The sequence below is a fragment of the Drosophila melanogaster genome, chromosome 3L (genome assembly GCF_000001215.4).
Source record: "Drosophila melanogaster chromosome 3L".
Classification (NCBI taxonomy): domain Eukaryota; kingdom Metazoa; phylum Arthropoda; class Insecta; order Diptera; family Drosophilidae; genus Drosophila; species Drosophila melanogaster.
In genome coordinates, this window is record NT_037436.4 from 21,257,448 (window position 1) to 21,281,552 (window position 24,105).

The following is a 24,105-nucleotide window of genomic DNA, read 5'->3' on the forward strand; positions in this document are numbered from 1 at the left end:
TAATTGACTCGAGATCGACGCCCTCCGCTTAGGATTTCCATAAATATTTGCCAGCACTTTGGAATTTTGATATTTCTTGGCGTTCTCCATCCGACTCGTTTCGTTTTTATTTCGTTTCGGTTTGGTTTGGTTTAGTTTTATTTCGTATCGAATCGTATCATATAGTATCGGTATCGTTCGCCTGGCTTTATTTGATTTTCTTATGGGAGTAGGTCAGTTCAAAATTTGCATATATGGCTGCCTTTCTCGCTCGATTTTTTATTCATATTCTGACTGTTTGCCCTGCCCCAAAAACGTAAATGTGCGAACACGTGCTATACGTACCATGGTTCTCTTATCCATCGAGTTGTTTGGATTAAATGTTGTCCCGATATTATAAGCGATTATTGGTTATAAAATAAGCGTGGACTGTGCGTTATCTGAAGCGGATTGGATGTGGGTGTGTGGTGTGGACATACCGAGAAGTTGGGTCAATTGCAAGGTAAATAGTGTGCAACAATGAAACAGCTTGTCTAGCAATTATGTAACTAAAAAAATGTCTATAAATTGGATTTGTTTAACGGTAAAGCTTTAGTTGAGATTCTGAAAGATTGCTGAAAGCATGAAGTTGGGTGAGCATTAGCAGGATTCGGTTAATATTTCGCAGATCCTAAGGACACACTTTGCAGCTCTGGTACTTTTGGCAGGACTCTACATCCTCAGTGATTATTTCACTTCCGGACAGTCGTATACCTACAATGCAGATGAAATATGCATATGCTCGGGTCATTTGGTGAACGACTTGGTTCCGGACTGCGAAGATTGCTCCGGTTACTACATTTGTGGCGATGGCTCCTACGAGAAGGTGAAGTGTCCTCAGGGTCTGATTTTCGACATTGCATTGAACACCTGCGTGTTGGGTCAGTGTCCAAGATTTGATGGCACTTGTTCAGCAAACTCTACCGTCCCTCCGCCCGTCACCACGACCACAACGACTGCAGCTCCTGAAACTATTCCACCTACACCTTCAGGACCTTGTGACAATGATGTGACGTGTCAATTGCAAGAAAAAAGTATCCCCCATCCTACTCATTGTCGAAATTTTTACACCTGCTATGGAAAATGCGCGGTTTTGGGACTCTGTGAGCTGGGTAAATGGTTCGATCGGGAGGGGAATGTGTGCAATTATTCCCATAAGGTCACAAACTGTCCCGCCAACCAGGACTAAGACACGCCACTTTCAGGTATAAAAGGGAATTCTTTAATTGACTTTACTTTTCCTCATATTGTTACCTATGTTTGCGTATGAAAATATATTAATATTATATCAGCAAAAGTAAATACTTGTGCTTTATTACCAATCACAACTTGTGACGAGACTCCACCGGGACCTAAACTGTGGACCAACTGGCATCGGGGCAAGATTAAATCAAATAAATATGTGTCATGGCAAATCGAAGTGAGGCAAAGTTAATTTGAACGGTCATTAAACTGCAATTCTACTCATGAATAGTCAGCGAATAGGCAAAAATCCAACAACATGGCGATAATTTACGCAAATTGCTTGACACAATTTTGCAGTTCATTGTTATTGTTGCTTCTACTATTATTGCTGCTTCGTTGTTGCTGCTGTTAGTGTAGTTGTACGGGGGCGTGTGGGCGGTTGCTGCGTTCGAGTTGTTGTTGCCGATGTTGCCACCGCCGGCTGAGAAAGGCAACATATTTAGCACGCAACTAACAATTTTAGCTGTTCCAGATAGAGCGGCAAACACACTCGCAAACCGACTGGCACACCCAGGTGCATATAAAAGCAAGAAAAAAAGTAATGCTTAGCTTCGAACACGGCGCGAAAAAAAGGAGTGAAATCTCATTTCACCAAACCTCAGAGAAATAGTTTTGTAGTATTTTTTGTGAGCTGGCTGTTAGGTTGTTCTTAGATTTGGTTGACAAAATGCGGCTCATAGATTTAATAGTACTATCCAAATTTAGCCGAACATAGGGTATACCTTCAGCTGTGACGCCACAAGCAAGCAACAAACTTTCACCCGGCAGTAAGCCGCCGCATTTTGGACAATTTCGTAACTGGGTAAACACACATAGTACACACGCACACACATACACATACAATGGCTCGCCCGGGAAGTCATGCAAATGTAGAGTGTATAAGGTGCATTAAGTGCAGCCAGCAGCGACAGGTGAACGAACGACCTCAAACGAGGTCACCAGATGGTCGATGGGGAAGGAGGCGGCGCGGGGGAGGCCATTCATGCGCACGATAAAGCCGAAAAGCATCAACTATATATTCTGATATACATACATATCCGTGCTAGTGCATGTGTTACTATGGCATGGTGGAGCTTTGGCAGTTGAATGTTGCCTGTTGGCAATTGGCATTTTGGCCCCCTTCGCATGCTAATGGCCCGGTTCGGTCCGCTAAGCGTCGAAAGACTGCGACCAAAAGTTGGGGCACGAAGGACAAAAAAACAGAATCCAGCCAAATGTGGCAACTTTTGGGCACTTTACGAGGCGACGCCTGCCCATGCCCCTGCCGCTGCTCGCACTTCTGCTGCCTCAGATCTCGGTGACCCAAATCCTTTTTTGCAACAACCAGAAGTGCGGAGCGCAGCTTAGCAAGAATCCCCTCACCCAACTTTGTTCACTCAAAGAAATTTCGCAAAAATTAAATTATATAAAGATTGTTCGTTTTTAAATAACAGGAATATATATATATATATATATATATATATATATATTTTATACATATATATCAGCTATACTTTCATTTTAAAAACTTTGTTAAGAAATTGTTCACATTTTTAGGTAGCAGTATAAAATATGTTTCCGTTTTTCTAAGAATAGTGTATTGAACTTTTCCTGGAATTTAAAGAGAGTACACTGTACCTTTCCCAGGTGCATTTCACACTGGGAATCTGGCCTAAACGAGTTTTTCCGCCCTCTTCTCGATCCCCACTTCGCTGCTCCGCTTTTCCCGCACTTCCCTGATGCTTGTCATTTGGCTGCACTAAATCACTTAAGATGCTTTTAGCCGGGAAAAGAGTTTGAGCTTAGGCCAGCAGCAATGCTCCGCTTATTTATGTGGGCTTGGGCTGCCCAACTCCCCAACTTGGCCCGAGGCGTGTGTTATGGATGGTGTTGACCTGGCCTGAATGTGCGCCGCTCCGTGGGTGGTGACAGGTGACGTGCGAGCGGAGGCGCCGAGGTCCAGGTCCAGGTCGATTGAATAAATAATGATGGGGTATTATGCTGGGGGACTTTGTGTGCTTGGGTGCTTTGTGTGTTCCCAATTCCGCAATGATAGATACTCCAATTCCATTACGGACACACTCGCGACGACTTGAAAGCAGGTGAAATCTGCAAATCAATGTATCGAGACCCTCGGTCGCTAATTGAAAACACCTTAGAACAAACAGAGCAAGAACGCCAAGTGGCCGCCATAAGCAATTAGCGGCGTATCGAAGCAGCCGTCAGCCTCAAAACCCAATGTCCAATACTATATGGGGGTGCTATTATCATAGTGTGTGGCGAATTATGCCATAATTAATTTACGAGCTGTGACAATTAACGCCAACGAGACAATTTACGATCAACGCTCTTCGGTGGGCGGTGAAAAGCGTGACTCGAGCACAATGAAAACCCAGAAACCTAGAGTTACAAGCGAGACAAGGCTGGAACTAAAAACCTCGTCTGTCGGCGGTCGTAATGGGATCATGTGTCCGCCCCACTAAGGTCAGGGAAGCTATGGCTCAGGGTCTTTCAGAGCTGCTGAGACTATGACCAAAATGGGTTAGTCATTCTGGGATTACGTTATCACATGTTGATAGAGTAAATATTTTTAGGAATGGACTCACGATAAAGTTTCTTATAGTAGTTATCAATAGTATCACATTTGACTCATATACATATGTAATTCTTTTAAAAGAGTACTATAGATAATAGATTTTATTTAATGTATATATTTCTTTTGTAGCTAATGTTCATAGATTTCTCCTTGTGCAGTGCCAACGACCTTTCTGACCCTAAGCACCATCGCAGCTGCCATGTTTTGGTGTGCCATAAATGGGTCAGTGTGTTGGCCATCTTTCACTTGGCCACATTGTTGTTTTTTCCCCTATACTCGTATATGCTGGCGATGCTTTGCGTGCAAAAGAGTTTTCCGGCATCGCCTGTCCACGCTGCGTATGCGCAATGCATGCGAAGTTTCTTTCACTTTTGCTTCACTCTGCCCGTATTTTGTGTTACTTTATTCGATGGTCTCTTGCGATGTTGTCAGACCGAAATGCTGACGCATAGTAAGAGCAGCAGCAACGAGGGGCTTTCGTCATTTGTGTTGTGATTGTTTGTTTGGAAACCGCCAGCGGCGGCTACCGCCAGACCACAACATACAACAACACACAACAACACTCGATATCACACAATAAAATCACAAGAAAGCAGAAGCGAAGTCGCCGAAGCCGAGGAAATAGCCGCACATAAACTCATATAAGGCAAGAGAAAAAACAACGAAATCACTTGCCTACGTTTTCATATTGAGCGCAGTGGGTCAATGTCCCACTGATAAAGTGAACACTAAAAGCCGGCAACTGGAGCAGCTGCGTCTGTTTCTTTTTCACTCAGTCTGTCCGTCTGTCTGTTGGGCTGGCTGTTTGTGCAACCAAATGCGATTTTAATTAATAAAATATGTGCTGTCTTCGGTTGCACAAAGCGAAATCAGCTCACATTTTATAATTTCACATAGAAGACATTCAATATATTCAAGAAATGACGAAACAACCTTTTGGCTAATGAAGACTTCAAACGCTTAACGAAAAATGGAAATTAATTATTTTCCTCAGACAGAATGTATCGCATTTCGACGGACCGAGCAAACAACTTGTAGGACACGCAAATTTTCTAGTTGATAGAACAGAAATGTTGGCAATTTGCTTGAAAGATACGCGAAAGTATCCACAAGTGTGTGACGCATTTCTAAGATTTATGCGTGTGCCAGTTTTTCACTTTCCCAACTTAATGTAAGAAAACAACATCATTTGATGTGATGCTATGATATGATAATTGTGTATTTTGTAGGGAGCGCGTTTTTTAATTTAGATAATCAGGTGACTAATAAGATACAGGCAATAAAAAAAAATACGCACTATTTTAATGGGTAAACATGACCGTGGCTCATCGGCGTCTTTTGGAAATATAAATGGAAATGGAAAATGCAATTCAAAGCATACTTTTTGGCTGGACAGAAATAAATGCATTACATACAAATGTAAAATAAGAGATAATACTAGTCATGTAATAAAAGGTAAGAACTCAAAATATTTTTCAAAAGATTGGGCGGAAGAAGGGGCGTGGCTATCTTCTGAAACAAACTTTCTCAGTATTGTATGTAATATACCATATAAAATGGACTTATATCCGACCTCCGGACAGCCAGAGAAGTTATTAAAATTGCAGTTGCATACAGCAGCTTGTCTATTTAAATAAAAAACTTACTTGAAAAAGTGTCATTAACTGAGTAACAAATTTCCCCATTTTTCAATATACTTTACCTCTGCAGCCGTACGTTATGGTCGCGTTCCCAAGCGTTCCCGTGAGCTGAACGGAGCGGCCGCCTCCTCCGCCGCCGCTGGAGCTCCTGCCTCCCTCAATGTGGATGACTCTACCAGCAGCACACTGCACCCGAGTCACCTACAGCAGCAGCAGCAACAGCATCTACTACAGCAGCAACAGCAGCAGCAACATCAGCCACAGCTGCAGCAACACCACCAACTGCAACAGCAGCCGCATGTAAGCGGCGTACGTGTGAAGACCCCGAGTACTCCACAAACGCCACAAATGTGTTCGATCGCCTCCTCGCCATCGGAGCTGGGCGGTTGCAATAGTGCCAATAACAATAACAATAATAACAACAACAGTAGCAGCGGTAATGCCAGCGGTGGCAGCGGCGTGAGCGTCGGCGTTGTTGTTGTGGGCGGACACCAGCAACTGGTGGGAGGCAGCATGGTGGGAATGGCGGGCATGGGCACGGATGCCCACCAGGTGGGCATGTGTCACGACGGCTTGGCGGGAACGGCAAACGAGCTGACCGTCTACGATGTCATCATGTGCGTGTCGCAGGCGCACCGCCTCAACTGCTCCTACACGGAGGAACTGACCAGAGAGCTCATGCGTCGTCCCGTGACGGTGCCACAAAATGGGGTAAGTATGCAAGCCAGAGAGGTGCTGTATTGGTTGAAAAAGTGACGAGTACCAATTGGTCCCTTGCTCCCACAGATTGCCAGCACAGTGGCCGAGAGTCTGGAGTTCCAGAAGATCTGGCTGTGGCAACAGTTCTCGGCCAGGGTGACGCCTGGCGTTCAGCGGATTGTGGAGTTTGCGAAACGCGTACCTGGCTTCTGTGATTTCACCCAAGATGACCAGCTTATACTAATAAAGCTGGGCTTCTTCGAGGTCTGGTTGACCCATGTGGCCCGGTTGATCAATGAGGCGACATTGACACTGGACGATGGTGCCTACCTGACGCGCCAGCAGCTTGAGATACTCTACGATGTGAGTACAGAAAATGCACATTTGAGAGAACGCGTTTCCAGCATTCGATTATTTACAGTCTGACTTTGTCAACGCCTTGCTGAACTTTGCCAACACGCTGAACGCCTACGGGCTGAGTGACACCGAAATCGGACTCTTCTCGGCCATGGTGCTGCTTGCCTCGGATCGAGCTGGACTCAGCGAGCCCAAGGTGATCGGCAGGGCCAGGGAACTGGTGGCCGAGGCGCTGCGCGTACAGATCCTGCGTTCGCGGGCAGGATCCCCACAGGCGCTGCAGCTGATGCCGGCGCTGGAAGCCAAGATACCCGAGCTGAGATCCTTGGGGGCCAAGCACTTCTCACACCTAGACTGGCTACGGATGAACTGGACCAAGCTGCGCCTGCCGCCCCTCTTCGCCGAGATCTTCGACATCCCGAAGGCTGACGATGAGCTGTAGGATGTGGAGCCAACCCCGCGATTCCAGGGCCGTGCAAAGCAAACCGCAACAAGAACAGAATATTCTACCACTTGTAGGCTTAAGCAACGTAGCTATAGATCGAAATGGGAGGGCCGCAGATCAGATACACGTCTACTCAGCATTACCGGAGAGATAGTCCACTAAGCCTATATGCATACTACTATACTAGCAGTGTTAGAGCGACTAGGACTCCCCGCTGAACATATCCATGCGCAAACATAAATTATTTATTTCATTGTTGACTCATCAAGCTATACTCCAGGCATCACAGCATCCATTCATCCCCGCACAATCCCAACCAAAATCGAGATACGAATGCATCCAAATTCACCATTGGCCAGCTATCCAAGGCATCTATTTAGAACTCGACTGAAGAGCGAGCGTTAAAGTTCGATTAATACTGGTTTTTTAACTTAATATTAACTACTATAAACGATATCGGATATATGTGTACGTTACACCTAGAAATACGGAACTAGCGTAGTCGAAAAGCAAAAAGACCCACTTCGTTCGCTTGCAAAGTTGGAGATCCCATTTGATATAATATATATACATATTCAAGATGATGAATGATACACCTATGCTTAGTTTAAAACATTTCGAATTGAAGATCGATGCGTTTATTGTATCTGCATGTAAATAAATTTAAATTAATTCTTACCTTTATCTCGCTGCGACTTGATTATTTTAAACCCATCTACCCACTCGGTTGTCGGATGATCTTCACTAGATCTTCGACGACGACCACCTCCATTGAAAGTGTTCAGTTTCTTAATTAAGATCACACATTTGACATCGTACGATTAAGATACTTGGGTTAGAGACCGTCTAAGTTAAGTGCTTTAAGGCTTCAATTGTAAAACTCGGAACAATCAAATTGTTTGATCAATTTTTGAATAGATTGGTGCTAAATTTGTGTGTTAAGTTTACATGGAAACAAGCGAGGAAAACCAACAGACAGACGAACAAAATATATGCATATATACATTAACAAAAACCTATCTATATATCAACTAAATGTATGTAAAAATCAAAAGGATTCTTCTCTAAATCGCTCTTCATTGATTGTTGAATTTATATAGAAAATTTTGTAAGTTTTATTAGTGTGACAAAGGAAAATATTAAATGTAGAGGCAGCTGCGATCAATCTCGTGGCTGCCGTTTTATGCTCCATGTGTACCTTTCGCTTATTGAACTAGAATATCAAAATCAACATAGATCTATATACATCAACTTATAGACTACGATTCGCAATATATTAGAAGATACGCAACTTACAATGCTCTAGCAGTTCTTTCTCCCGATCCTCAAAGAGTTTCCCTCCATCACACCCACTTTATACTTTCGATCCCGGCACGTGCCCAGAAATCTCTGTGTTAACTTTGTAAACCAGTGCGCATAATGGAACCTTGTGAATGTAGCATTAAAAACAATAAAAAGAGCAACAGATTTTTAATTACATTATTAACTTATAACTAACTATTATATAAATATATATAATAAATATATAAATACAATTTTTAACCTACCGTAGCTTTGATTACATTTTTCAATGATGTGTCAAATTTTAAATGGTATTACTAATAGTCCAATATACTCAGCAACTACAGCAAAAGTACAGAAGTTCAGAAGTTACAGCCGACTTCCTACGATATAATGGCTAATGTCCACTAATCGCTCAACTTGAATACAGTGCAAAGATCCAACCAGATATATGTATCAATATGCGAGACATTGCTTAGTTGTTTACTGATCCATACCCATACCCAATCTAAACACATCGAAGATGAGTCGGCAGTCTCGACCTAGCAATACCCCGTTCTGCGGAAAATTATTTGATAGAGGATCCATGGTCTGTAGTACAGGGCATATAGATATTAGATACGAGGCCAGCTCGCTTTACTAAAAACCTAAAGCCAAAATAAAAAATAGAACGGAACACCATATACATTACACTACGCTGGAAAAATAAATAACGAAAGACGATAAGAACACTGCAAAAACTAATTAGAAAGCGAAATACTTACGCAGATTGTAATAAAATTACAGAAAAACAAACAAACAAACAAACGCCTTTGTATGATTTGATAAAGTGGAAATAGAATGGAATGGAAAAGTATTACGGCTTATCAGCGGGTAAGGATCTATTTCAAGAGATATGAAATAAGCAGGTAATTGCTCTTCGAGAAGTCCCTTAGGTGATTTGCAAATTTGTTTTTGAAACACAAATATAATACATGAAACAATCGTTATTTGTTTATTTGGAATATCCGTGACTAGGCGTAGTCAATTTGTTTGTTAGGTACATGGTCGGTATATTTAAAATGCTTTTGGTTAGTTAAGTCCCATTTCGACTTATATACATATATATATATAGGAAGTTCAAGTGCCAGCTCTTAATCATCGCGAGGAAGGGGATTAAACTGCGTTAGCACCTTGGAGATCTCTTGGGCCAACTCTGGTGTGGCTGCCGCCAGGACCCTTCGAGACATGATGTCGAATTCGCCGCCAGCAGGATCGATGACCACGCCTCCGGCCTCCCGGACAATCAAGTCGCCGGCACACACATCCCAGGCGTGAATTCCAAATTCATAGTTAGCGTCGGCGGCTCCCAAAGCAACCATCGACATATTGAGAGCTGCCGAACCCAGGACCCGTAGGCTGGAGTATTAAAAAAAAATAGTTACATTTCCATCTATTACAGCATAAAGTAATGACTTACCCATGCGCCTTTTTGGCCATCTTCTCGAAGTTTTCATGCACGACCTTCATCTTGGCCTCGTCCCGGGTGGTACCGAATTCACTGGTAACCAGCGCTTTGCCCAGTTCCTTCTGGCCGCTAACGTGGATCCTGCGCCCGTTGTAGAAGGCTCCGTGCCCTCGTCTCGCAGTAAAGCGTTGCTCTAGAATGGGATTGTAGACCAAGCCCAGCTCCGTGACCTTGTTCACCTTCAGACCCACGGAGATGCAAGAGTGCGGAAAGGCGTGCACAAAGTTCATGGTGCCGTCCACGGGATCAATGATCCAGGTGGGCTCATCGGTCAGCTTCTTGACACCCTCCGCGCCGCTACTCTCCTCCTCGCCGATGAACCTGCAACTCGCAAAGTTGAAAAGCAAGCCGGAAAATCTGCGCGAATCTTACTTGTGCTCCGGAAAGTGGCGACGAATGCCGTCCATCAGCAGCTGCTCCACATCCTTGTCTGTTTGGGTCACCAAGTCGATGTCATTGCTCTTGCAAACGAAGTCCTGTCGCTGCTCATTGTTGCGAGCGATGAGCTGGGAAAGTTACCGGGAAAAAGGAAACTTCCATAAGGCACTCATTGAGTTATTTTCCACTGCTAATTACCCTTCCGGCTTCGGAAACCAGGTTGCTGGCCACCTCTAAGCACTTTTCCACGTCCACGTTGTGTGACATTTTGCAGTGGTGCTGCCTCTGTGATTTCTGGACTCCCAATGAACCGCTAACAAATCAAAAGTTGCAAGTTTTAATTAAATTATACTATGATGGGCAAAGTGACCAAAGCTCGCGACCGTTAAATTATTCCAATAAGCTCGGGAAAATACTAATAAAATACCAAATATTTCTGATTGGATAATAGACCGGGTTGTAGTTAAAAAAAAATTTTTTTCTTATTGTAGAATTTCATACTTTTGTTTTTAAATCAAAAATTTGTAAGGTGGGCATTATTGGAATGGCTTTAACCATCATGTAATCATATCTATATCTATATCTAATCAAATTTCATATCTATACTAAAACATACCCATTTGTACCACACAACCATTGACTTCCGCATACCAAAGACTTACAAGAAACAATTTTGGAAAAAATAGCATTCAAATTGGATCCCATTTCGATATAAAAAATTCTACGTGTAGCGTGTTTAAAATACATCTAAACGTATCATTAGAATGATAAGGCATAGCTGCCTAGAAAAAGGTATCTTACAAGTAAAAACAAAACATGGAAAAACCATGCATTGTCAGTTTATTAAACAACTAAAATTTTAAAATGCAATTTAAAGCTGGCCTTTCTGGTGGTCAATTAGTTAGCTGGCGTCGCTGATTTTTCGCCGCCTATTTCGGTGTCAGTGGTTTCTGGGGTATCCGAATCGGGGAAGTCCGTTTGGCTGGTAAAGTCCCTGGTCTCCGGAGCAGGCCCGTACTCATTGGGGTTAACGGAACGCGGCTCGTCGTCACGTGGAGATGGATAATTCTGCTGCAGGCAGTTACCCAATTCGAGGGCAAGGTAGTCAGTAGAGGCAGCGAGGCAGCGGCGGGACATAATGTCCAACTCCTCTCCGGCCGGATCCATTACCACTCCTCCGGCCTCCGTGACTATCAAAGCGCCTGCTGCCATATCCCAAACGTGCAGCCCAAAGTTGTAGAAGGCATCCGCCACTCCGGAGGCGACCATTGCCAAGCACATGGCGGAGGATCCAATAGAGCGCATCCTACAAAGAATCCGCCGTAGTTGGTATGTGGGTAAACCGACTACATTCTGTACATTTGAAATACTCACGCATGGGTTTTCTTTACCAGTCGCTGGGAATTTTCAGTGGCCACTTGGTTACGCGCCTCATTGCTGCCCGAGCTGTACTCCTGTAGAACCATGGCCGCGGAGAGGTTGGTTTGGCCAGTGGTCCTTATCATCTCGCCGTTCATTTGAGCACCCTTGCCCAGTTGGGCCGTGTACATATTCTTCATGGGCGGATTATAGATAATACCAAACTGGGTCTCCTGATTTACCAAATAGGCCACGGAGATGCAGTAGTACGGAAAGTGGTGGACAAAGTTCATGGTGCCATCAATGGGATCGATTATCCAGGTGGGGTCATCGGTCAGGGTCACCATACCAGTCTCCGACTTTGAAATTCTCTCTTCGGCAATAAATCTGCATGAGTTATAGTATACAATCCACATTGAAAGAGGGAGTTTTCATAAATGTTCCCTTAATTAACCCCTTACTTACTGGTGATTGGGATACCGTGAGCTGATGGCCTTAATGAAAGACTCCTCGACAATGTTGTCGGTGGGAGTGACGATATCATTCGTGTGCTTCTTGGTGGTGTACTCCTGGTTCTTTTTGTTTTCCGCAAGAGCGATAGCACCAGCCTTCTTCACCTCCCGACAAGCCAGCAGGAACAAAGTGTCCAGATCGCTGGCGGAAAACTGATCCGGAAGCTTTGGAAATTCCTCTTCCTCCGGCTCATTTTCCTCGTCGGAGTAGAGCATGCCCGAAGTGTTAGTTGCCTTCGAGGCGAATACCTTGGATGGGTGAAAAGTGATGTCGGTATTGGTCAACTTGCTGTTTATGCTCTGCACATCGTCGGGGCTTCCATCCGTCGGCAAAGACGACATCATGGGTGGGGGCAATGGTACATCCTCCGGCCTAGGCGCCGGCGGGGCAATGGGCTCAGCTTCCGATGCTGCAAAATCAATTGATTTCCACTGAGGCTCAGCTTGTGCTGGAGGAGGCGCCGATGCAGCAGCAGGTGGGACGCGTTTCTCTGATTCCTCCGATGACGAAGTTGACACATCAGCTAGAGCTTTCTCCGATTTCCTTTTTGCCGATGGTCTATCCACATCGGACGATTCAAGATCGGCCTCGCTATCGGAGGGGCGCTGCGGCTTGGGTGGAAGATCTGGCGCCACACCTCTTACCAAAGAACTCCGCGACGAAATGTTGACCGCAGGCTTGGCCGGTGGTGTCGTCGCTTCAGCAGAATGTGTGCCAGTTCGATTCGGATCATTTATGGTGTGTAAGCGCGCTTGCGACATCTTCATGGACATCGCCCGCTTGTCGGGAGGCACCATTGAACCACGTCGCTCTTCTGCTTGGCGCAGTGTGTTCACCCGGGCATCCTGCTGAGTGGCCTCGTGATCCTCCAAGCCGAATCGGGTAGCCGCGTTTCCGGGGGTGGTCTGGTCTGGAGGCCGTTCAGCCGGTTCCTTGCTTGGTGGTAGCTTTTCGTCGACCATTCTGGTGGTGCTCGTCCACAGCCCCAAACAACAACCCGGACAAAGATCTGTTACTGCCACCAAGGTGTTGAAAGACCGAGCCTAAATTCAGCAAAACAAGTGTGACAAAGGCCGAGAGTTGACTGATTCACAAGGAAGTATCATGCTCGGCTAGTGCGATCTTAATTCTCAGGACTGACACTTCATACGAATTTCTAACTATAAAATATAGTCGTTGCACTTGCAGGTTCAAACACATTAAAACAATAAACTTTATTATACACATATGTTCATATACAGAAATATATATATATATATTTATAGATATGTAAATTGCAATCTTTCGTTCGCCATCGCTGTATAACTAACAATCTTTTTACATTCAGACTGGGCACCGCTGCCCCTAATCAGCCAATCCAAGATATCCATTACTTTCTAGCCGATCTCCCCTCAAGATAACGATCTCTAACAATAAAAGCTTCTATAATATCCATAGGCTTGCAGCAGTAACTTCAATGATATGTTTCGTTGCAGTAAGTCTTCTGACCTTATAACATATATATATATATAGTGTATATAGTATATCCGCGTGGTTCTCTTTAACATGTAGATCGTATGTAGGAATGTGGCAAGCATAATGCCACACAGATATGTATCGTTCTCAAACTTATGGGCTAATGGGACGGGGAAGAAACCGATATCCCCTATGGTTTCCGAACTTACGTGCGCATCTCCTCAGATCTGAAAAGGTGTGAAAGAAACACTACAAAAAAAAGATACAACTAAAAAAAGGTGATCTGTGTAAATTGTGGCGACAATTGGAATCGTGTATATATTTTGTCTCATATCAATTCTACTAAAAATACATACATAAGTAAGATATAATTAAATTTGTATCACAACGAATTAGCGAGAACTTAAACTACGACTACAACGAAGAAACAAAAGAACTGGAAAATGTGTGCGTGGTGAGCATGTCAACTACGATGAACAGGCAAGTACACAAAATCATATAGACGATATATAACTGGGATCGGAAACCATCCAGTCACTTACTTACGCACACGCTTAGGCTTACGAGCTAAGTAGAATTTGAAAGGTGCTAACCACGCCGTAGCCCGGAACGGAACAAACATTAAGCAGTGGGTAATTCATATAAGTAGAGGGAGATTTACAGGATACGTAATCGCGATACGTAAGTGGTGGAAATGCGATGGCAAAGTGGAGTGGTCAGTGCAACCGGAGAAAGCCTTGGGTTAAGGGATCCTGGCTGCTGCCAGTTGGTCCAACAGCTACCATCTACTTGGCCTCCACTGGCCGGTTGGCGAACAGTTGCTCCACAATTTGCTCATCGGCCAAGGTAGATGTGTCGCCCACGTTGCGATCGTTAACCGCGATCTTGCGCAGCACACGACGCATAATCTTGCCGGAACGAGTTTTGGGCAGTCCGGGAGCGTTTTGAATGACATCCGGCATGGCAAAAGGTCCGATACGTTCTCGCACCATCTTCTTCAGGTCCGAAATTAGCTTCTGGTCGAATACCTCGTTCTCGTTCGGCGTTATGAAGCAGTAGAGACACTCGCCCTTGACGGGATGCGGACGGGAAACCACGGCGGACTCAGCCACGCGAGGATGCTCTGTGAGAACCGACTCTACCTCGGCAGTGGACATCAGGTGCCCGGACACGTTTAACATGTCGTCCACACGACCAGTGATCCACAAATAGCCGTCAGCATCGCGTCGGGCTCCTGTGCGAAAAAAATCAAAGCAAACATAAATAATTAACAATCCTAATCCACTTTAAAATCACAATGAAAAACAGTCTAAAACTTCAAGACTCACCATCGCCAGTGCAGTAGTAGCCTGGGAACTTGGAGAAATAAGTGTCCTCGAAGCGTTCATGGTTGTTGTACAAAGTGCGCATCATTCCCGGCCAAGGTTGCGAGAAGACCAAGTAGCCCTCTCCCTCCCCCTTAATTTCAATGCCGCACTCATCCAGCAAAGTGGGCTTCACTCCAAAGAAGGGGAATGACTAAGAGTAGAAGACAATAAATTTTAGTACTGACATCAACTAGCCAAAGGATTTATCTTACAGCAGATCCCGGCTTCATGGGAGTCGCTCCAGGCAGAGGTGTAATGACATGACCACCGGTTTCCGTTTGCCAAAAGGTGTCCACAATGGAGCACTGCTCCTTTCCAATGTATTTGTAATACCAGAGCCAGGCCTCCGGGTTGATGGGCTCACCCACGCTGCCCAAAACTCTGCAAATGAATAAAGTCATTACGAAAATTGTTATAGAAGTATAAATAAACGTACTTGAGTCCGCTCAGGTTGTGCTTTAGAACGGGACCCTCGCCGAACTTCATGAGGGCACGAATCGCCGTTGGAGCTGTGTAGAACTGAGTTACCTTATATTTGTCAATGACACTCCAGTACCGATCGTTTCCAGGGAAGAATGGTGTGCCTTCGAACTGCAATTACGAAGTAATAGGGACAGTTAGTCAGAAAAAATCCATTATTTGTTAGATCTAATCAGGCACTTACAATCACTGAAGTGGCTCCATTGGCCAATGGTCCGTACACCACGTAGGTGTGTCCCGTGATCCAGCCAACATCGCCGGTGCACCAGTAGATATCCCCTGGCTTATAGTCAAATACGATCTTAAAGGTCGTGGCCGCATACAGCAGATATCCGGCAGTCGTGTGGAGCACTCCCTTGGGCTTGCCAGTGGAGCCACTGGTGTAGAGCATGAACAATGGATCCTCGGCGTCCATCCACTCCGGATAGCAGGCCGGCTCCTTGTCCTCCATCTCCTCGTGCCACCAGTAATCGCGGTCATCGGTCCATGGGATTTCCTCCTCGACATGATCCGGCTGGCACGGAGTCACTCGCTTCAAATGCGACACCACGATGCACTTCTCCACGGAGTGCCCCATCTCCTCGACTTTCTCCAAGGCCGTGTCGCACAGAGCCTTCAGGTACAGGGGTTTCTCTCCACGCCAGGCTCCATCCGCCGTAATCAGCAGCTTGGCCTTGCAATCGAACATCCGCTCCGCCAGTGAGTCCGGTGAGAATCCGGCGAATACGATCGAGTGCACGGCTCCAATGCGAGCGCAGGCCAGCATCGCGATAGGCAGCTCCAGAATCATGGGCATGTAAATGGATACACGATCGCCCTTTCGAATGCCATGATCCTTCAGCACGTTGGCGAAGCGGCACACCTCCTCCAGCAACTTGCGATAGGTGAGACCCCGGGAATAATCGTCGGGGTGGTTGCCCTCCCTGAAACAATGTCAAAAAAGAAACACGACCGTGAGGAAACACATACTTAGTATTCCTTCTATAGTATTACATTGAGCACGCGCCGATGGCGTTCTCAAATGGGTGGCCGCATACCGGGTGCCCCACAATTGGGCTAATTACCCCGACCATAATTGGATCACTTACTTTTATGCGAGGCTTCCTAATTGCCCACCCGACTTAATTCGATTTTCTGAACTCAAATTGTCACCTAATTTCAAAGAGATATTTTAGAGCTACGGTAAGATTTCCAACAAAATATTTAAAAATGCATTTAAATCCAATCCCCTTTTGTGTGCCGCTTGTGTTCCTACCGTGTACATATGTAATATGACTTAGCATTGTGTAATTGTATATACTTTGTATGCCTTTCCCTTTTTGTTCTGAACTTGGCAACAGAAGCCAGTGCCAATAACCTACTTTACTTTATTTACAGCAGCTGCAAAAAGTCTTTGAACGAGTACACAAGTTACCAAAACTATGTACAACTAAGGTATGTATCTAAAAATAAATAAAAGAATAAAACCGAATCGCATTTCCAATCCTAATAATCCAAAATTCACATACATATATGAGGCAATGTAAATGCTTCCCTAATTGTTGCTATTAAATGAATGAATATAAAATTAAACACTAAATGGAATGTGTCAGAGCTTTGAAAGCTTTGAATGGGTAAACAAATTTCGTGACTGGGGTAAATCGTGAACGGTTTCGGCGTTCAAAACGGATATAAACACTCGCGATCGCCGACGGTCAGTCATGAAACTATGAAAGTAATGGGGAAAGCCATTTCCATGGCAGTTGTGGAGGTCAAGGCAGATTAGCAACGCAGAAAACAGTAATAAACTACACGACAGGTGGACTAGAAAGGCAGACAATGCAATCAGCGGAGTGTAAATCATCACCTGTTGTCCGTCGCCTGCGATAAGCATTAGAATTAGCCGGCAATAAAGCGTCTATTATTTTGGCCCAAAATGTGTATGGCCAAAGAGAAAAGCAGGAAGCAGTCGGAACAACGGCAAAAGCTCCCCTTGTGACGTTTTTTGGGGGTTATTTTAGTACCGCTGACTGTCAAAGTACCGCTGTGTTCAAAGTTCGCCCAGCGAAGGGGTTTGGGGTTTGGACTGATTCAACTGGGCCAAAACCGCCCCGGTGAAATGATATTCCACTTGAACGAAATACCTGTTTGTACTTGTACTTGTCAATTAGTAAGTTGGTAAAAATAAATAAAATACGCAATGAAAACACCCCTCGATTGTGACTCGAGCTGTTATTTTCGAGCTTAGTCATTTTCTTCCTGGACCCTATCTATACTTTAGAGTCTTGCTCTTGGCCAAATATGACAGTATGCGACGGAGATTAGGGCTGACACCCGTATTCATTGGGGGATTTTGCCCGACGACCCCTAAAGAAAGGAAACCATATTGAAATCATAAAAACTGGACTGCGTTTACCAGGCAGTCCTAAATACTGGCCTACAGATGTTAGAAATTTTGATTGATTGGGTTTTTGTGGCAAGAAACATGTCTCACAATCTAATAACTGCAAACACGCAATTGGACTTATCATCGGAGAACACTTACCAATGCTGATAACTCTTCTCCGAAGCCCGGAAACCACCTGACTTAAAACCAATGAGTATGAAAGTTCCCGCGTTGAACTAACCCAGGAGCTCAACTTCAGGGAGGACATCGATTGCTATGCCGATGCACTGGAGTCGGTACTCCTCGCAGCTGCCAACAAGGAGGGATCCCCAATGGAGATTTGGATCCCCAAAGTGAAGCCCGCAGGCCGAAAAAGGGATCACGATCAGAAACTAATGTCATTTGTAATCCCCACAAACCAGCAATTTCATAAAAAGAATGTTATAAGCAATAGACATAACTAATCGAAGACAGGTACAGATCATTTTTCCCTTCGTACAGATTAATATCGCCTATATTGAAATGTGCCGAATTTTCCAGGCTTACAAATTTTGATAACGTCTACCCTTAACAGACTGTTTGTCCTTAACCTTGGTCTCCACCTTGACAGCCATCTAACGTCAACATCACTGTTATGGATAAGATCAAATAAATATAATCAAACTTATAATATATATGTATATGGTGATTGCCAAACTGGGCCGAAATTCCCATCAGTCACGGAAAACTATGTTGTGTGTTTGCGGACGTCTTCTCCACTTATCAGAGTTTGGAGCACCAGAGGCGCCTCCTCCTTCTCCGCATGAGTAATCAAACCAGTGGGAGAAATGTGTCGCGACGAGTGTATTAATTTCCAATTTAGAGGCGTAATCGGGCCACTCGCCTCCTAATCTCGCCGCCGGATCGCCAGACAAGAAATTTTCCATGCCGCCTTAGAAACACCTCATGCACCGTCCCGGTCCGCCATCTACCGTTCACCTCTTGACCAAGGGAAGACGCGTGGCCGTCTCCCGCTTATCAGAAATCAAAAATCCGAAAATATACTAGAAACAGCCACTCTCACCACACGTGCGAGCCAAAAATGAAAAAATGATGAGGAATGGCCTAAAATCCATGGAAAAAACAATAAGTGCCGGCGACTTATCTTAATAACAATAACATCAGCTGTTGATTCGCGTGTCGTATTGATCGCATGGAATGTTTTGGGTTTCTTTCCTACACTGTACAAATATCCTTGTGCTTACTATATTTTGAATATTAGTAAACGCCTGAAAATAATTTGCTTAGGAAATGCTGATAGAAACCAATTTATATTTACTTAAGATGTGTGATTTTTATTGCATCGGTTGTTGTTAGATTTCCTATTACTATTAATTTCTCAAGCACTCGTATTTATGAGCGGAAAAAATTACTTTGTGTAACCTACATGGCCTTAAACTGAGTGATTTTTTAAAATCCCACGGAATTGTTTACCATACGTTCTGACGGAATTTTTTTAGTTGTTACAAAATGCTTGTAGATACTCTCCAAACAAACTCAAGCAGTAATATTGAGACTTTCTAAGATCAAAAATTGTTTAGCCACAAAACCATCTGATTTCTTGCGGTGACTTCTTCTATCTCTCTCTATCGCGTCTCCGTGTCTGCCCGGGCCCTACAGTTTGAGAGACATTATCGTACGATGCTCATCTACTATGTTTATCTAAAGATCGGTTATTTGTTTTTACGGATTGGCGCATCTTTGATTTGTGTGAATAGAGTCGCTTACATAATTTACGGAAATGGGCCTGTCAACCTTTTCCAGGTGGAAACACTGATAACAAAGCGAGGTAAGTCAAGAAAAGTAGCCTAGGTAGCTGGCTACATGTTGTTTTTTGAGGCTCTCTTATTTCTTAGCAGGTAAGACAGACAGTCAATTCTACTTTAGCGCAGCAGCACTGCCCCCCCCCCCTTCCACAACAACCACTACCTCTCTCTTAGTCTTTCAACGTGCGTGGAGGGAGGGAGCACAGTGGCTCTCTAATTGGTTGTGAGTGAATCAGACGATGTGATCGCGTGATTTTCTAGACGCGCAGTGGCTGTAAAACTGTTGGCGCTCACTGGAATATTAGAAATACCTTATTTCGATAATTTTGGGTAAACTTTTCATTTTTACACGCTTTCAACTGTTTTGGATCTTTTTATTCAATTTCCCAGTGAATATATCGATTATAATCCACCTTTTGCCCAGACGCCGACTGACACACAAATTAAAGGCAAGGAAAAATAGCAAACTGTTTAACGCAAAGACGCGCTTCCATTAATTTGAATAAACAATTTGCGCGCTTTGTCAAATCGTTTACATAATATTGCTCGGCTTTCGCTTCAGGCTTTCGTGTGTTTAATTCGACTTAATTTTGTTGCTAACGACTCTCGAAATTGAAAACAGTTTGCGTAAATCGGTTGGGTTCGAAACGGTTATTTTGGGACAAAGGTACAACAACCTTGTTTAGTTCGACGGAAGGTGCACACAAATATTTAAGACATCCCAAAATATTGTTTTTCAAGTTGAAAAATTACATAAATTGCACCAAAACGCAATTTTAGCAATATTAATCAGGCCAAAGCCAATTCCCAATAACCGATTCTCCAGCTTTTCCGATTCGCTGCGTCTATCTATGCAATAAAACTGGGACATATAACTTTTAAGATTTTAGCTTGCTTTGGTTTGCAGTAAAATTATCTGAGACGGCGGTTCGGAAAGCGTTAATTATTACTCATTACGTGCACACCGTTTTTTTTTCAGCCTTTTTGGGCCTGTGTTCCCCATTTTATCTTATCTGAGGAAAGTGAGGACAGATTGTGGGCTGGGATTAAATAATTCCCAACAAAAGTGCGAAATGGCCGAGAATAGTAGTAGTGATGGGCCGTCGTAAGTTCGAGGCTGAATGCGAACCAATACTTGCAATGACCTTGTAATTGCCTTTCAGTTACCTGACTTTCATTTGCATTTCCTCCGGCACACGTGCCCCGCCCCCTAACCCGCCTCTCAAATGATAACCCGGAGATAAGCTCATTAGCATTAACATTTGTTTAACTTTGTGTTTTTTTGCGCCCTGACGCATTGCTCGGTGAACTTTGGGTCTGAAAACAACAAAAAATCTTCTCGCGCAACCAAAACAAAATACTTATTCCGTCCATCCAGTCCGAGCTTTTCAATTTAATTGCGATTTGAGTGGGCACTTGAGAACCTCATAAGGTAATATACGGCACTGGACTCCTCCTCGGTAGCTAATCAGCGAAAGGGAGTGTCTGTTGCTTAATCGCAGTCACCGAAGTATGTTGATTTGAAGAGGAAAGAACATATACAGTGGGAGCAGTCCCTAGTTAGTATCGCATTCGATTGTTTAATTTAGCTTAATTTGTTACGAATGAATGCCTCCTCGTGTGGAGAAACAAACAAAAACGCAAAGATGAGTTATAGACTGACAATTAGATAAGACATCAGAAAGTACGGATATTGTACTTTTGGGGCAAGTATTACGGTCTGCTAATAAAAAAAACCACACGCTGCCTTAGTTATTAATGTTTTAGTGAGCTTAACAACACAACTGACAATGACCCTTAAGCTTTGCTTTACATTCAAAAACACAGGAAATGTACTTAAAATAATTGGAAGTATTGGTAAAAAACCGACATTTAAATTTAATTTTATGAATAAAGAAAAACATTCTTACTCACAGTAAACAGTGTGTGAAATCAAATAAGACCAAAGCTTCTATGTTTCAGGGCTTCCCCAACCGGTTTAATTGTAAATCGATTTAAACTGAATAAATAAGCATGGCCGGGTCACCCCCTTATGAGGGTCGTGTCGTATCGAGGAACGAAGAGTAGCCCTGACATTGACCCAGAGTCGGAGTGTCTAGCAAAGCGCATTTGGAAAACCAAAAACCGCCCAAAGTTGAACTGATCGGTCATTAGTCCCACTGTCACATTTGGCATGCAGACGATTAAACCAATTATTTGCGACAATCAAAACGAAAATAATCGCTCAGATTACCAGGCACAAAGGTAATAAGGGAAGATTCTTCAACCAAAATCGATGGCAGGTGGGATGTGCCATTGAGCTGCATCCTTGTGCACATATGTATTTAAATTATACAAAGGAGTGCTATCATCTGTTTCGGTATGGTGCCTGCGCAGTAAATCCTGTGCAAGAGGAGACCACCGTTCTACGTCACAAGGCGAGAGTTTCGTAACCAGGCGAAAAATCAATAATCCTGCGCTGCCAACCAAATACTTTTGTTTTCGTGCGACCTACGCCACCCAGAGCGAAAGTGAGCGAGGATTTGCAAGGGAACTCACCAGTAGTAGGCTATCTGGTCGCCCAGGCCGTTCCTAACGTTGCGATCTAGGAGATTGTAGCACAGATTGGTGGAGGCACCCTCCATCCATTTGATCGAAATGGGTCCCTTCGAGATGTTGAAGTTGTACTTGAGGAACTTATCCTGATCGGCTGGCGTTTCCCAGTGGAACTGCTTGGCCACGCGGGACCAGAACTCGGCCGGATTGTCCAGTGACTCCTGGTAGAACTTCTGGTACTCCTCGAAGCTGGATATGTAGGCATTTTGGCTGATGGCCGGGTTGGGATCGTATATTGATTTTTCCGCTGGCATTTTGTTATTGAGTTGTGGTTTTAGTTATTTGTGTATGTCCTTCAACTGTTTTTCCTTGCTTTAGGTTTTCAATTATCCTGTTTTGCAATTATCCTTAGCTTTGTGTGATTGTTTTTATTATTTTCAGGGGTTGGTTCTCGAGCAGCATGCGCTTCTCGCACCGCACGGAATGAGTTCTTTTTGAGCACTGACCATTCGAATGAGCTACTGCCAAGCTTTTCGCCTCCGTTGCCATAGCTTTCCGAATGGAAAAGCTTCCGCGAACACGCTCTTCAAGTTCAATGAGACATGGGCGGCGCTTTTTGTAAGGCTTATCAACTTGATCGGGCATATGTATTTTCAAGGCGCGACTTGGACATCCTTATCGCCAGAGCACGGCGTAACTTTCCAGAGAGGTAGGTGTGTCATCGGTCCATCATCGAATCCATCAGGTGATGGCTGAGTGCCGTGGCGTGCGCCATCGCGTGTCCAAGCAACAGTGTTAAATGTTTTTTCTTAATTCCAGCCAAGCACGCCGTATTAAGCTGATCTGTATTATTATGAAACTGAGTGCCTTGTCCGCTCTCTTAATCTTCTGTTGAGTGACTTCTTATCTTTGAGCAACTCTCAACACGTTTTCTCTTCGGTCTTTTGGTCTTATCACCTAGAAGGTTTCCATGGGGGAGCAGACGACGTCTGCCACCCGCAGGTCAAGATGCCCAATTTAAATATAACATTTGGATTTATTGTTGATTCTTATTCGTAACAAATTTCAAGAGCTACAACAACGTGTGTATGGCGATGAGTTTGGTTGGTGATATTTGGGTATGAGTGTAGCGTTATTCAGCTGATAACAAATGCTAACAATTACTCGTTTTAAAGGCTACAGTCAAGATGCTTTAGGGTTAGGATTAGCTGCTGGTTCTAGTGATCCCCACTGCTGCTCAGGAAGGCTTTGTACTGATCCTCGGTCATAAGGGCTTCGAGTTCCTTGGGATTCTTCAGGTCCACCTTGAAAAGCCAGCCTGTAAAAGAAAAGTACGTGTTTCAAGTGAAGTTAAAAAGGGGTCTTCACGCAAATCTTACCCTTCTCATAGCAACTGCTGTTGACTAGGGCCGGTGTGTCCTCCACCTCGGCATTCTTTTCAATTACCTTGCCACTAACGGGTGAATACACCTCGCTAGCCGCTTTAACGCTCTCCAGGGCCCCACATTCGTCATCCTGCTTGAGTTCCGTGCCGGGTTCTGGGAGTTGGGCGAACACCACATCCCCGAGAGCCTCCTGGGCGTAGCTGGAGATGCCTACTATGGCATTGCTGCCGGATACCACCTCCACCCACTCGTGTTTGTTTGTGTATCGGCGTTCTGGCGGGGATTACAGTTTGAGATTCAGTGGCTATTGCATAAACAATTGCCTTACCTTTGGCTAGAAGGCTTGTCAGGTGAATGGCGCGAGCCTGGACGGCGCCAAGGGGCGTGACACTAAGCTGGCGGGCGGCCTGCAGCCCAATCCTTGCGAATTTCGTTATGAATACCATATTTTCCCAGTCAAAAACAAAGGCAACTGCCGGCGAGATGAATTTTCCAACCGTTCCCGGGGGTGTTTCGGTGACAAGTGATCCGATTTGAAAACACACACGCTACGTTTAATGCCCGGCAATCGGGATGAAAGTCGAATATTGCCCGGCTTATCACAATCCAGAATATAATTCGTGAACTTTTGTTGACCCGAGTAAACAGCGGCTTCTTCAAAATGTGCCTAAAAATGGCGTAAGGCATGCATATCGA

General features: G+C 44.3%; 6 protein-coding genes and 1 non-coding gene across 13 annotated transcripts in view; 3 read left to right on the forward strand and 4 right to left on the reverse strand.

Moving 5' to 3' along the window:
- Nucleotides 1-9,056, forward strand: part of Eip78C (Ecdysone-induced protein 78C) — a 39,895-nt gene extending 30,839 nt beyond the window's left edge. For 2 of the 4 annotated variants that reach the window (NM_079471.3, NM_168892.3), the window contains 3 exons: nt 5,549-6,189; nt 6,265-6,540; nt 6,599-9,056. In NM_079471.3, the coding sequence (NP_524195.2) occupies nt 5,549-6,189; nt 6,265-6,540; nt 6,599-6,976 (1,295 nt within the window). In that variant the 3' untranslated portion in view covers nt 6,977-9,056. The remainder of the gene's footprint in view (nt 1-5,548; nt 6,190-6,264; nt 6,541-6,598) is intronic. The other 2 variants (NM_001259933.1, NM_001259934.1) reach the window with 2 other exon arrangements.
- On the forward strand, nt 573-1,311 carry CG43218 (uncharacterized protein). The gene is made up of 2 exons (NM_001259935.1): nt 573-611; nt 669-1,311. Exons 1-2 carry the CDS (start codon nt 602-604, stop codon nt 1,205-1,207), a joined length of 549 nt encoding a protein of 182 aa, NP_001246864.1. The 5' UTR covers nt 573-601; the 3' UTR covers nt 1,208-1,311.
- Nucleotides 9,057-9,232: 176 nt separating the features above from the next.
- CG9391 (uncharacterized protein) lies at nt 9,233-10,888 on the reverse strand. 2 transcript variants are annotated; one of them, NM_168893.3, is made up of 5 exons: nt 10,762-10,888; nt 10,344-10,458; nt 10,140-10,273; nt 9,720-10,088; nt 9,233-9,658 (listed from the first exon to the last, which is right to left on the reverse strand). In NM_168893.3, the coding sequence occupies exons 2-5, from the start codon at nt 10,410-10,412 to the stop codon at nt 9,394-9,396; spliced, it is 837 nt and encodes a 278-aa protein (NP_730610.3). In that variant the 5' UTR covers nt 10,413-10,458; nt 10,762-10,888; the 3' UTR covers nt 9,233-9,393. The 2 variants fall into 2 exon arrangements, with proteins under 2 accessions (NP_730610.3, NP_649294.1); NM_141037.5 differs by lacking the exon at nt 10,762-10,888 and having other exon boundaries at nt 10,344-10,518.
- A 56-nt stretch (nt 10,889-10,944) lies between these two features.
- Nucleotides 10,945-13,133, reverse strand: CG9389 (uncharacterized protein). The gene is made up of 3 exons (NM_141038.3): nt 11,970-13,133; nt 11,520-11,891; nt 10,945-11,451 (listed from the first exon to the last, which is right to left on the reverse strand). The coding sequence occupies exons 1-3, from the start codon at nt 12,977-12,979 to the stop codon at nt 11,043-11,045; spliced, it is 1,791 nt and encodes a 596-aa protein (NP_649295.1). The 5' UTR covers nt 12,980-13,133; the 3' UTR covers nt 10,945-11,042.
- On the forward strand, nt 11,154-11,695 carry asRNA:CR45162 (antisense RNA:CR45162). The gene is made up of 2 exons (NR_125031.1): nt 11,154-11,474; nt 11,540-11,695.
- A 141-nt stretch (nt 13,134-13,274) lies between the features above and the next one.
- Nucleotides 13,275-22,796, reverse strand: AcCoAS (Acetyl Coenzyme A synthase). 3 transcript variants are annotated; one of them, NM_168894.3, is made up of 6 exons: nt 22,028-22,796; nt 15,504-16,242; nt 15,276-15,430; nt 15,052-15,220; nt 14,801-14,990; nt 13,275-14,706 (listed from the first exon to the last, which is right to left on the reverse strand). In NM_168894.3, exons 1-6 carry the CDS (start codon nt 22,336-22,338, stop codon nt 14,258-14,260), a joined length of 2,013 nt encoding a protein of 670 aa, NP_730611.1. In that variant the 5' UTR covers nt 22,339-22,796; the 3' UTR covers nt 13,275-14,257. The 3 variants fall into 3 exon arrangements, with proteins under 3 accessions (NP_730611.1, NP_001014599.2, NP_524196.2); NM_001014599.2 differs by having other exon boundaries at nt 13,762-14,706; nt 22,028-22,534; NM_079472.3 differs by lacking the exon at nt 22,028-22,796 and adding an exon at nt 18,748-18,898 and having other exon boundaries at nt 13,762-14,706.
- A 247-nt stretch (nt 22,797-23,043) lies between these two features.
- Nucleotides 23,044-24,059, reverse strand: ppl (pumpless). The gene is made up of 3 exons (NM_079473.4): nt 23,738-24,059; nt 23,404-23,682; nt 23,044-23,342 (listed from the first exon to the last, which is right to left on the reverse strand). The coding sequence occupies exons 1-3, from the start codon at nt 23,853-23,855 to the stop codon at nt 23,242-23,244; spliced, it is 498 nt and encodes a 165-aa protein (NP_524197.1). The 5' UTR covers nt 23,856-24,059; the 3' UTR covers nt 23,044-23,241.
- Nucleotides 24,060-24,105: the final 46 nt, after the last annotated feature.